Genomic DNA, 14,380 nt, shown 5'->3' with positions numbered 1-14,380 from the left:
GCAATTCTGTCTCCCCCTCAGTCTTGCTCTTTGATGACCAGGAAGTAGCTGATACCCGGAGCATTGCAGATACTCTAGGTGAAAGCTTTTGCCTGGTATCTAGCACTTCTGCTTCTTCCTCCACCTCCTTAGCCATCAAGACTCGGGCAGATCAATCACCTCTTTCCTTTTGAGCTGACTGTCTCTATGACTATAATTGTCCCTTTGCTCTGGTAGAACTCAAACTGGCCCTTCATTGGTCTGGCAGTACATAGGTTGGACCCAATGATGTATACTATGAAATGCTGCACCATCTAGCTCCTGTTATTCTTCTGATTGTTTTTAACTGGATCTAGCAGGAGAATGTTTTTCCTGATGCCTGGTGCCAGACTATTGTCCTACCTTTCTCTAAGCCTAGGAAGGATCCCAAGATTCCTTCAAATTTCCATCCAATTGCTTTGACGAGCTGTCTCTGTCAGACCTTAGAGAAGATGGTTAATGCTTATCTTGTTTGGTTCCTCGAAACAAACAACCTCCTCTCGCTCACCCAGTGTGAGTTCCGACGACAGCGCTCCACCACAGACCACCTGATTCGTCTTGATAAGTCAGTAAGAGAAGCTTTTCTCAAACGACATCTTGTATCAATATTCTTTGACATTGAGAAGGCTTATGACACAATATGGAGATATGACATTTTGCGAGACCTCCATATATATGAGTTACGTGGCCACTTGCACATTTTTATTAAAATGTTTTTAATGAACAGGAGATTCCAAGTTTGTGTGGGTTTGACACTTTCCCATTCTTTTCTACAAGAACTTGGAGTCCCTAGGGCTGTTTTCTGAGTGTCACACTTTTTAGTATAAAAATGAATGGTATCACTGTGGCAATAGGCTCTATGTCTATAACTTTCACATCTCATGTCAGTTTTGAACATCAGGTATATCGAGCAGCAGCTAAGGCTGCCCTCAATTGTTTACTGAAGTTGAACACAGCAAACAGCTTTAACTTCTCTCTCTCTCTCTCTCTAAAACCATTTGCATGCACTTTTGCCACCAACAGGGTAGTCACCCTGATCCTGAACTCAGTATTTGTGCTTCCTGTGATTACCAAGACAAAGTTTTTGGGGCTTATTTTTGATTATAAGCTGACCTTTTACCACAAATCAAGCAGCTATGGGTCAAATGTACAAGAGCACTGAACATCCTCTGTGTCCTCTCTTCCACCAGTTGGGGAGCAGATTGACCTTCTATGATAAAGATATATCATGCTTTCAATCGAAACTTGACTATGGATCACTGGTCTATGGCTCTGCCAGACCATCAGCCTTAAAGATGCTAGACCCTATTCATCATCAAGGGCTTTGGCTCTGCATTTGGGCTTTCTGCACTTTTTCAGTTCACAGTTTATACATAGAGTCTCATGAACTGCAACTGTCTTCACTATATGCTTCGAAACTTTATTCCTTACCAAAGCATCCCACCTGGGGTTGTGTTTTCTCTCCTCAGTGGGCCATATATACTTCTTCAGAACAGATGGTCTGCCATTGCTCCTTTTGGCATTTGCATCCAGATGCAGTTGGATGAATTAGGTCTGTTCTTGGATAACATTGCTATATCCACTGGTCAGCCTATCCCACCATGGTTTCTTACAGTCCCCAATTGTGACCTATCTTTAAGCCATCTCTAAAAAGTAGACACTCCTGATTGGAAATATTGTCTGCTATTTGCTGAACATCTTTCGAACCATCCTTCCATTCCAATTTATACAGATGGTTCTAAATCAGGTGACTGTGTGGGATCTGCCATGGTTTGTTGTGGTTCAGTGGTTGAGCCCAGAATTCCCTATACAGCTTCTGTGTTCACTGCTGAACTGTACACCATTTCTCTTGCCCTGGATCACATAGAAGCTAAGCAACACTCCAACTGTACTATTTATATTGACTCTCTTAGTTCTCTACTGGCCCTGGTATCGCTTCATGTTAGTTCACACCCTGTTGTTGTCGATATTCAAAACTGATTGGCCCATTTCTCTTTAACATCTACTTCTATCTAGTTTTTCTGGATAGCAGGGCATGTTAGTTTTTCGGGAACGAGTTCACTGATACCACAGCTAAATCTATCTGTTCTGGCACAATCACTGCTGTACCTGTTCCACACATGAACTATGGTCCTGTATTCAAGGCTCGGCTCCATATCAGCTGGCAGTTGTCTTGGAGTAAGCAATATGAAAACAAGTTTTTGAAATAAAGCCATATATTGGACTTTGGCTGTCTTGCCTCCATAAGGATTGGAAAGAGGAAATTGTTCTAACTAGACTACACATTGGTCACAGTTTTTTAATTCATTGTTTCTTTTATCTGGAACTGATGCACCAATGTGTAGTCTGTGTAACACTCAGGTTACAATAAGCCATAATTTACTTTCTTGCCATCATTATGACTCTCTAACAATGGCACCATTTTAAACATGTTCTGTCCCAAGGTTTGTCAATAATGTTAGACAGTGCTATTTATGATGGTGACACTGTCCACCTTGGAAATATTTTTAGTTTTTTAAAGGCCATTAATCTTTTTAGTGCCATTTAAGGTTTTAATTTACACATCAGACCTCTTTTAATGTGATTCCCTTTTAAGGATTAAGGTCTTTCTAGTTAGATTTGAAGTTAGTAAATGGCTGTAACATCAAATATCTGGAAACCAGGTCTGTAAAGGCCAACTTCAGGTGACTAATGCTGCTGTTTGAACTACCCATTAGCCATCCTGGTAATTACTGTCATTTTGGGAATTTTACCTAGGCCTCCTCCTTCTCCATTTGTAGATTGATTAATCAGGTATATTGTATTTTGTTTTGTCACTTCAAGATTCTAACCATGAAATCCTAGGAGATTAATCTTTGGTCATTCTTAAGTTTTTCCTCCTTACCTGAATATTGGGGATTGACAGGCCTCATCTTCCAGGTATGTTGGCTTATTATGTTTATTCCTTTCATAGTTATAACTTCCCATAATTAAATTCATGGAATTTTTCTTCCTCTTTGGGAATCACACCCTAATACTTTAGTTAATTTTTCCTACCTCCATTTTACCATATACTATTATCTGTGTATTATCCTCCCTTTAGTTTTTGGTTGAGTCTATTCAGCTGTTTAATTAAGGGCTTTCTGTTGATCATGGTAGTCTCTTTTTAGCTCACGTGGCATGCCTTTCCTCTTGAGCCCTATTTTACAGACATGGATACTCTGCTGATGGGTCCCTACAGTTTGGAATACTGTTATATAGGGTTCATTTACCTCCTCTTCATTGCTTGAATTGTGCATGGCATCTTTTTTTTTCACATCAAGGGGAGTTTAGTGATCTTTCCAACAATTTGGAGTCCAAGGTTGATTCAACCTGTCTACGGAACTCATGTTCCATTTCCCCCCCTCCATTGTCTAACCATTTTTTTTTCTCCTCAGTGAAATCCTGTTTCTTGCCAATGTCAGTTGAGGTGGCTCAGAAAATACTTCTCAAGAGTTTTTTTTTGTCTTTTTATGTCATTTCCAAGTTGATTGGAGATTGTAGCCTGGTTTCTGATTTATTGTTTCTGAATTGCTTTCTCATAATGAATAGTACAACTGACTTAAAATAGCTTAATGCATTGTTTTGCTTTAAATATTAATATGTAATTCATTTTCAGTGTAATAGCTAGATTTGGTAAATAAAAATATTTTGGTAGTTCTGTATAAAATATTTTAAAATTTTATGAATAAAAAGTATAAAAATATAATAAATAAATGTTGGATGCAACACTGAAGAAAAGAGTTCTGTTATGTGTGTTAAGAATTTGTTGTTATTAAACTGAGTATTACTGCTGCATTCAATATATGTTGGAAGATTTATTTCTTGACATTTGTACTTGATTTTATAAATTTAATTTTTTCAGAATAACATTGCTAGAAACTAAGAAAACTGTACGTTGTTAAACAAGGGTAGCATGCATGTAGTAATAGTTTTTGATATTACATATAGGTTTGGTTTTAGTTACGGATGCAGTATCAGCCATGGGCCTAGAAGCAGGAACACATTACATTGGTGAGCAGGCTGTGGAAATTAAAGGCCATCGAGCAATAATTGCAGGCACCAGTACTCTTTGTGGAAGGTGAATATTTAAGATAAAAGCTATAAATAACTCATTATGCACATCAATTTTGTCCACGTATTTACCATTTATTTTGAAATAATATAATTTTACTGTCATGTGATGTTTTTTATTCAAACTAGATAATATCTAGTGAGCACATTTTTATGATAGTTTTAAAACTTCTAGTGTCCATGGATTACATTATAAATCACCATTTGTTAGTCTTCTTTTTGTATGTACAGCACTGGTTTCATATGCTAGATTTATGAGTTTCATTTTTATGGTAAATATCAGTATTTCTTAATGGCTACATCTGATCATATGATGCTTTGAATTCTAATAAATAAACTGTAATCCTTCTGTGATGATGAGAAAACCCACTTGTAGAGAAAAATATATTAGTAAAAATGGCTGGTATGGATTGAGAAAGTTTTATGTAGAGGAGCGAACAACATTTCGACTTTCTTTGGTCATCATCAGGTTCACAAAGAAAGAAAGAGGTAACTGACTGATCACTGACAACATGTTTTAAGGCAGTTGTGTAATTTAGTGTAGGAATGTAGAGGGTGTGCTTAGTTTTTTGATTATATCTATTAATGTAGGTATAAAGGTGTTCCTTTGTATTGGTTCATTTTGGGTTTGAGTTGTTGTATAAGTAAGGCTTCTTTAATTTTGCATTTGTTTATGTTTGTTTCTTTAGTTAGTATTTGGGTGTTTTCTATGGTTATGTTGTGTTTATTTGATTCGCAGTTTTCGAAAACGTGTGAAAGTGACTTTTTGTGTTCTTTGAATCTGGTTTCCATTTTTCTAATTGCTTCTCCAATATAGAAGTTGCAGCAGTTATCACATTGTATTTTATAAATAATGTTGGTGTGGTGTTTGTCACTGTAGTTTTTACATCGTATAGACCTTAGTTTTGTGCCTGGTTTTTGAATAAATTTCGTATTAACTGAAATGTCACATTTTGTTACTAATTTTTGCCAAATGTTGGTTATTTTTCTGCTGATGTCAGGAATATGTGGTATGCAGCGGTATATGGTTTTGTATTTTTTTAAATTGTGGGGTATATTTACTTTTGTTAGTTGATTTTGCTTTTTGCCTAGGTGTGTGTATAATGTTTTCTACGGTTTGTGGAGGAAACTTATTGATGTTGATGAAGTATTGTTTTATTTTATCTAATCCTTTGTGATGATGAGAAACTCACTTCAATTAAAAGTATATCTCAGGATGGTAAATATCCATACCAGTCATCTTGAGATATATTTAAACTGTGATTCAAGTGAAATTCCAACATAATAGATTTCTTTTCATTGTTTCCAAATAAATGAGAAATGTGTTATGTATTTTAAATGTGAACAACTTTACAGAAGTATTAAGTTAATAATACTTATGCCTATATAGAAAGATGTGCAATGAAAACAAGCAAATACAACTTCAAAATGCATGAAGGACTAAAGTGATAGGCACAAGCCTGCTGAGTTGATAAACATTTAATTTTGATCAATGACCATTCCATCCTTCAACATTTAATTAATTTCAAAGGAATACACTAGAATGCAAGAGAACATCTTGAAATATTTTCTATGATGTCTTAAATTATCAGTATTTTTCTTAGTCTTTAAAAACTTCTTGTATAATCAAATAAATATGGTTATTGCAGACAATTGTTTTAGAAAGCATGTCATTTCTGTTTGTACGACTTATAAATTGTTTAACTAACATTTTGATTTTTTTTCCTAGTAATAAACGTTTTTCAGGTTTTTGTATTTTCAGCTTGTTTGAAAAATTAATTTTCAGTTGATAACTTAAGAATGAAAATGCTGCTTTGTAACAATTAGGTCAACATATTTGTGTTAATCAGATTATAAAGATATTAGTCTTCTGTGTTTGTTTATAGGATGGTATAAGAGTGTAGTAACATTTACTGATAGAAAAGTATATACAGAGCTCATGTTGTACTGTTATCTTATTTTCAAAGGGAGTAATCTATACTGCCTTTTCTCTGAATATTACATTATTAGAATGTTACATGATTTAAGGTTAACTAGCAGAGACCCTTTCAAAAACTTTTGCCTAAGATACCTTTTTACTGTGCAATCATTCTATCTGTTTTTCAGATATAATTTTTCAGTATTGTGTAAAGGAATAAGGTCAATTAGTAATTTTAGTTCTTGTGGTAGTTCTAATATTTTATTCAGCAACATTTTGTATTCAGTTTTTTATGTCATTTAGTTATGTAAGTATTTTTCTATATTATAGCATTGCCACTATGGATATGTGTGTACGATATTTCAAAAATGCTACAGGTAATATTTTTTATTGTGAAATACACTATATGATTTTACAAGTAGCTTGAGTAAGAGTATCTTGAAAAATAGATTAAGCAAGCAATAAAAATTGACTCAGACACTTAATATTAAATGTATTAAGTCTGATATCTTAACATGGAATTGTTATAAACTTATCTGTTAATTTTTTGAAATACTTTAGATATTGGGGTATATGCAAGGTAAATAAAGTACTTGTGAAAGAGAAAAACATTTAAGTTTTTAATTTAATTTTAAAACATTTAATTTTTGTCATGTATTTTGAAATTCAGTTTGTCACATATCTTGAATAGTATGATTTCACTTGCACAGGTTTCATGGATTATGGTATATGTGTACTACAGAAGTATTATTTTCTGATAAAACAGTTTTTATAATAATCTTATGCTAAAATGTAATTTTGACACAAGTTGCAAAAAATTTTGAGTTATCCATTTGAAGCCTTCTGTCTTTTCCATAATTATATCTGATTTTGTATGTTGGCTCCAGAGAAAATTGAGCTCAAAGCTCAACCGAAGCTCTCCCCTTACTGACAGCTTGTTAGATTATAACACTCTCATTTGATTGTTGTTTATTTTCAGCACAGGCCATTAATATAAATATGTTGGTAATTTAACAGGTATGTCAGAAAATTATTTCAGTTCCAATTTCTGTTTTATTCTTTGCAAGTACACAAGCATGTAGTTTTTGTATTGGCTTTATCTATTGAACATCAATTGTATGTAAAATAAGTTTTAGTCTAGTATATTTCATCACTGGCATTAAAACATATAACAACTTTTTTTTTAATCAAACTGCTTTTTCATATGTGGCATATTCAATTGAAACTGAATTAGAGAAGTGGGGTTGAATCTTTGAATAATTGAGTCAAAAAAAGAGAGAAACAAAGACTGCCCAAGATAAGCAATGTTTATTCAACTCACAGCCAAAATTTGTATAAACTCTGTGATTAGATATGATTTAGTCACTTCTTTTAAATTCTTTATCTTCAACTGATTAAGGTGAACTCATCTACAATACTGTATAAATTCAGTGTTTCTTACTTTACAGTTAATGTTGTTATTCAGAGCTATTGATGCTAATCACATGACTGTTCATTCTGATTCAAGTATTGGTGTGGCTATAACCTAGAGACAGTAGTGTTGAAGGAGGCACTAATTATTGACCTTATGGCACAACATATAGCATTACAATCATGCTTCCTATTGACAAAATGGTTTTGACCTCACTATAATAATAAGGAACAAAGGAAGCTAGGACAAAAATTAAACAATTCTTTCAACCATGTGCTATGTCAAACCCCCACATATAAATAATAAACGATAAATTCAGAGTAATACTTTATCAAAACAGGGAGGTTGAAACTCATGATATATTTATATGCCACACTTATCTCTTCCATGTTTGAAACTTGTACTGAAGTCAAAAATTAATTTTAACTTTAAAGGAATGTTAACTTACATCCTTAAAAGGTACACACAACAAACACATAATCACTATTTCACAACAAAAGATGTCCTTTAACCCTGTTGCCATGAGTATCCTTTACTGCATGGGACACAAAGTTTTAATGTCTTATGTTGAAAATTTTATAAAATTACTGTTTATTTATGTTATTACCAATTAGAATAGCATAAAATCTTAGTCAGTAATTCATATTTTAATTGTATACAAGTTCTTAATCCTTCAAAGCAATATTTAAAAAAATCTTGACTTTCCCCTAGTGTGGGGCATGTGACACGTTTTCTCTTAACATGTCACTGTCATCATCCATATTTTATGCACCATCTCTCGAGAAAGTACGAAATTAAACTTAAATATTTCTCTCAAATCATTATTGTTCAGGTAAACAATATTTTTTATTGTCTTCAACTTTGGTTACAGAGCTATCAAATAGAAAATCAGATCCCACCTGCTACATCCTCTCTTTCATAATTCATAAATAGGTTCCAGTTATGTTTAATTATATATTACCTATAACAAATAGAAACTTGAGGATTTCATCTGTTGAATGACACGTTGTATAAAGTTATGTTCTGGACAGTTGAATGCTAGTTTCACTGACGAGTATCAACATGGTTACTGTGAGAAAGTTAACAACTAGCTTGGAAGAATTTATAACAACTCATGTTGCAGAGCTAGAAGGATAAGGTAATTTGTGTACTTTTTGCATGTAATTAGTCTATATTGTTTGGGACATTATTTAAGTAAATAACAAATATTAATTGCAATACTTATGAGTACTTTAGAAAATTAGGTCTAACTTTTTTCCACAACCAAGAGCAAGAAAAAAGGAAGATTGTATAAGAATTTTATTTTGTTTTTTATGTGTGTACTTCATGTGTAATTATAAAAGTAACTGTAATGTAAAAATAAGGATATTTGTAGGTTAATTTAGGTTAAATTAATAATAATATAATATTTCATGAGGCATCTAAGCTAGTAAACCATGGAAGACCTTTTGTGTAAACAGGGGGAACTGTGACTTCTTTCACATAAAACTTGGGCAGTTTATTGTTCTTGTAATTTATCTCACCACCACTGGATCATTCCCACCAAATATCAGCTCACTAGCTGCATGGGAAAAAGTGACCACTAAGTGTTCAGTATATCTATTCCCAAGAATGTCAATGCCAGAACTGAAATAAGTGACAACTACTTTCATTCTGTAAGTGATACTTTCCTCATAACTTCTTCACCATTAATCATCAGTAAATGAATTAAGCAAATTCAAAAGGCACCTGGATAATTTACTAGACAGATAATTTCATTTAAAATATAACTAAAGATCTATAAATAATTACACATAGTAAATGCCTGTAATTTTTATATTTTTAGTAATTATTACTATGACCAATGTACATCACACACACTGTGAATCAGACAGTAACATAAAAAAATTGATTTCAATTTCATCTATAAGTCTGTTGGCATAACTTTAGCTTGTCTTTGATCACTTAACATTTTTTTTTGCATAATTTAGTATAACTTTACATACTTTTAACAGTTGTTATTTTTTGATAATTGTGGAGGCATGCTTAGTTCCATGCATGAGAATATATATAAGCATCAACTTATTACTGATTTAAGAATTATGTGTCAGGTTGCACAGTAAGGAGATGGAAGGGCAATGTTGTATTGTTTTGGGATTTATAGCTAAGCTAAATGCTCAAAATGTTCCTTTTATTATTTTAATTTTATACAGCTAACAATACTTGATTATTGATACTTTTTTTGAAATGTCAAGAAATATCAGTTTTTAATTTGTTACATATTTTGAATCCTTAATCCTTTTACTTCCAGCATTTGGTGCAAAAGAAGTGAGCTAAACTATATACCCTTAAAAACTATGATAAGTGAAAGATTTTCCATTTAAATGCCTTTAAACACATTTTCATCAAAATCTACAAATTGACATTCTCATAGTGATATTTAACTCATGCTGTATACTTTACAGTAGTTGGCACAAGTATTCATTATTAGTGTATCTATAATGTGTACCAAAGTAAAGTTGATAAGAGTTGTGGTTTTTGTTAGATGAACATTAATGAGTCACTGTAGCAAACATCTTACTTAAGGCATATTTATTAGTGCTATAATTTGACCTTTGATTAATTTTCAAAAGCTTCTTTAGTTTTTTATATCATGAAAATTATCAACAGTGATAATGTTACACAACATGTGTACCTATTTCAGTATATTTTCATACAGAAAACATGGTATGATGATGCTTTCTCTGATAAAAAGGCAAAAACCAAGATAACACTTTCTAAAGGGTATATGCTACCTTAAATAGTTCATGGGTTGATTTTAATGTTGTTCATATATAGGTGCTGGATGCTTTTAGTTTAACATTAAAATCTTTATAATTTATCCCTTTAAATGATGATCTGCTTGTGTAGGATGTAACAAGATTGAAGCACTAGAGTGCGCTACTCTTCATCCTGCTCAAGTTCTTGGTATTACATCATCAAAAGGAACACTGGATTTTGGCTCGGATGCAGATTTTATTCTTCTGGATCAGGACCTTCATGTTCATGCTACATTTATTTCTGGAGAATGTGTGTGGGATGATGATAACCCTGAGACACAGTGTCTGTACAAGAGAGTGCAGTATTAACAAAGTTAATTAATGAAGTAGCTCTTCATACTTTGTAATTTTCAAGAGATAAGTAACCACTGCCATTAATTGATCCGTTCAACCTATCTAAACATAAAAGTTCTTATATGCATGAAATCTTAGTTACTGCTTCACAGTATTTTAGTTATTATATGCCTGTATTTAATTTAAATGAAGACGAGTCTGAAACAAAGGAAAAATTCCACATTAAGTAGCAGATGACAAATGATGTATTCGTTTTTAAAAGCCTTGTGTGTACACTTAAAAAACACAGACATAAGCCTCACATCAAAGGTAATTTTTTCTGTCCTTATTTAAATATATTTTAGTGTTGAAAAATGATTCATACAGGGTTTCATGACAGAGCAGAGAATATGTTACAAATAAAGTTATTGCTGAGTTTTAATTGTTTTAAGGAGAAAACTTATTGGGTGAAAGAAATGTTAAAGGTGTGGTGTATAGATATAGTGTAAAACACTTGGTACAACTAAAGATACACTGAGTTCTATGAGCTTTATTGTGAGACAGTATGTCATATGCTTACAGGTTTTTGCACTACAAGCCCTGATTTTATTAAAATCATACCTAGTACACTATGTTTAAAATTATTTCCTGTGGTAAATTTTTGTTATCATTAAGTCTTAATTTTGATTAATAAAGAATATCAAGAATGTCCCAGTAGTACTACATTTGTAAATGGACATTTTCTTATCAAAGTTTCTGTTGTATGATACATTTTCATAGTATTCTGCAATCTGATACCATTATATGCGAGTGGCTGCAGATTAAAATATTTAAAACGTTTGTATAAAATAAAGATATTGTTTAACTGTGAGGAATATAATACTATAGGTATCAGTTAAAAAAACATTTTACATTAAAAAATGTTCATGTTATTCCTGTTTATTATTTGCTGGCTTAGATGAAAAAAAAATAGATATTAAAGAGACGTAACATCCAAAGTAAAAATCACAATAGACTATGTTTGTTTTGTTTTTTGCATTATTTTCAATTTAACTATTATGAATATCATATCATACCTGTGTAAAAAAAACATCTGAGATCCATGTTTCCTTAAATCATTACTACAGCATATCAAAAGTGTGGACAGTGTGACAAGTTTTTGTGAAGTGTTATTTACTCAATAGTGAAACCTGGAAAGCATAGGAATCCAACAGGCCTGACATTTTCAGTGCCTTTTATCATGAATGTGAGGTTCTCTTTGATTCCAGTACTTTACCACGATTCAGTAGTCTTATATCACTACTGGAGTGGTAAATAGATTTTGTTAATTCTAAGGTATATGAAATCAGCATGCTGGTAGACAGATGTAAAAACAATATACATTGGTTTGACCTCAATAATGTGCTTTAATAGAAATTGAATGCACATTAAAAATGTTTGTAAACAAATCTTAAATGATTTACTCAGTAAGTCATGAATCATCTGTGCTGGTAGATGACTTCAGTGCATTATAAGTTTAATATAGTGATAAATAAGATGTTTATCAGATAGGCAGTGGCACTGTCTTTGTAGGGATGGTTGTGATTGTTCATCAGAGTGGTATTTTAAATATCCCCTCAATAAGTAAAAACAATTTTACAATACAGTGTTTCTTTTATAATAATCTATGTAATGACTGAGTCAGAAGTTCTGAGAATGTTTGTAAATATCATAGCAACAAGTCTGAATTTATTGTTCTTCTTTCTTCAGTTTTTTTTTTATTATATAACTCAAAAACCAAAACAGTGATGTCAGTCAATTCCATTGAGGTGACATAGTTTTAAATAAAGTATCCACTTTTAGTAGAATTGCATAGGCTTGTGATGCAAATTTAAACTTCATAAAAGTTGTTTTGTTTTAATAACAGATTTTTCTAAAATTCAGCTATATAGATTAGAAAAATAATATTCATTTTTTTCTATTGTGCAAGGATCTTTTACAAGTCAGGAATAAATAAAACTCTTACTTAGATCACATTATTATTTTGTTTACAGCATTAAACATTTTTGTTATCTGGTTTGGCTTCTGGAATGATTGATAACACTCTCACATTGTAAATGGTCCAAAGAAACCTAGAGCCAATATTTTAAGCATAACAAAATGTGACCCAAGTTCAATGAAAATGATTCACTTATGTAAAAGTATATATGATGTTTTGTGAAAAATGTGTATGTGATGGAAAAAAAAGGATATTTTTTGATTCAGAATACAGGAATTACTGTAGAACATGTAGAAATTTCAAGACAGTAGAACCATTGCAGACCTGTTATTACTAACTCGTAGTAATTTAATAAATTACAGTTTTAGTGTAAATGATGTTATAATTATAACTTGAAGTTATCTTTCTCACAGAAATTTGGTATTCCTGTAAACAGCTTGAATACATGGTAAAATAGGACTTACTAGCCAATAATAGATAATACATATTATAGTGAAAACCTAATTGAATGAAGAATTTGGTTATAAATAAAACTTTTATGTGTGTGTTGTAACATTGCATTAAAAACAACAAGTAAAGAAACAACTGTTTTAAAAAAGGAAGTAAATGTGTGAATGGCTAATATTTATCAATCCTTCAAGAACAATGTAAATAAGATAGTAAGGATGGCAAGAATTAACTTATATCAATATATATAACAACAAATCACATGTATATTCAATCAAATTTGAGTTTAATTTATTCTCTTACTGACTGTTTTGTACTATTAAGTATGGATGATGCATATGTTATACCTACTTTCTTGTTTGCATTGTTTTTGAAGGATTGATATTAGCTTCCCCTGTATGTACTTCCTTTTTTGTAAAGTTACGTTTTCTTTACATAAGTAAATAAAAGTGGAATAATAAAATTGCAAAATGACAGTGTTTCCACAGTACTCAATTAGACAAGTTTGTTGAACATCATGAATTTTGAATTTAATTAAAATTGAAAAAAATCATTATGTTTTATAAAGCTGGAGTAAACTGGTAAAATATTTTTTCTTTCAAACATAAAGCTGATTGTATTTATTATTTTATATTGATATTTGCATAAAACAATCACATTAAAATAATTATCTCATTTTAACCATAAAAATTGAATTTTATACTACTTAACAGTTTAACAAGTTATACTTAAAAATAATCTTTAGAATTATATTTGTTTGGTTTTTACTCTCATATTTTTAACTTTTGGTGGAGTTATTCACAGGTAATATTCAACAACAAGTTTTTTTTTTATATGGTAGTAACACATTCTTTTGATGTGTTAAGAAAACTGTTGACAAAGATTGAAGATTTTGAATAGTTACTTGTACATAATTATATATTAACAAGTATGGTTTAAGATTCTGTTGACAACCTATTATTGTAATGTTTAAACATGTCTAAAGTTTTCAAATTGTTATTTGTATCTACTAAAGTTGAAGGATTTGATAAAGTTTTATGTTGAGTCAAAAATGTTAATAATGGAAGATCTAATTTGACAAGTTCAGCATGTTTATTTGGATTAGTAAAATATTGTGTTAATAAAAATTGATGAGCTTGGATTAATATTTGTTAGAATCATGAAAGTTTTCATAAGTAATTCTTTTTATGTTTTATATTACTGTACATTCCAAGCCATACTAATTTGTATGATGGTAATGCTGGTTAAAGGATTATGATTATCTTGTAATGTTACATTTAAAATATTTGTATTACTCTATTATTGCTAGTAATAGATATTATGTGGTTATTCAACTTAAAATGTGCACATTCATAATAAACTATCTAAAGTACACATCATGTTAAATAATGTGCATTTTTTTGTTGTTTAAAGTAAAAAGTATTAAATTGGGAAGTTTCTGAAAA

The 14,380-nt window shown here is 31.3% G+C and overlaps 1 protein-coding gene across 9 annotated transcripts in view; it reads left to right on the top strand.

Moving 5' to 3' along the window:
- The window catches only part of LOC143234735 (N-acetylglucosamine-6-phosphate deacetylase), a 61,250-nt gene extending 46,870 nt beyond the window's left edge, over positions 1-14,380 (top strand). For all 9 annotated transcript variants that reach the window (XM_076472314.1, XM_076472306.1, XM_076472307.1 and 6 more), the window contains exons 8-10: positions 3,988-4,117; positions 6,359-6,405; positions 10,329-14,380. In XM_076472314.1, coding sequence (XP_076328429.1) covers positions 3,988-4,117; positions 6,359-6,405; positions 10,329-10,546 — 395 coding nt within the window. In that variant the 3' untranslated portion in view covers positions 10,547-14,380. The remainder of the gene's footprint in view (positions 1-3,987; positions 4,118-6,358; positions 6,406-10,328) is intronic.

The sequence above is a fragment of the Tachypleus tridentatus genome, chromosome 12, assembly GCF_004210375.1.
Source record: "Tachypleus tridentatus isolate NWPU-2018 chromosome 12, ASM421037v1, whole genome shotgun sequence".
In the NCBI taxonomy this organism is placed as follows: domain Eukaryota; kingdom Metazoa; phylum Arthropoda; class Merostomata; order Xiphosura; family Limulidae; genus Tachypleus; species Tachypleus tridentatus.
Note: the sequence above shows the minus strand (reverse complement) of the source record. Positions and strands in the feature narration are given on the sequence as shown.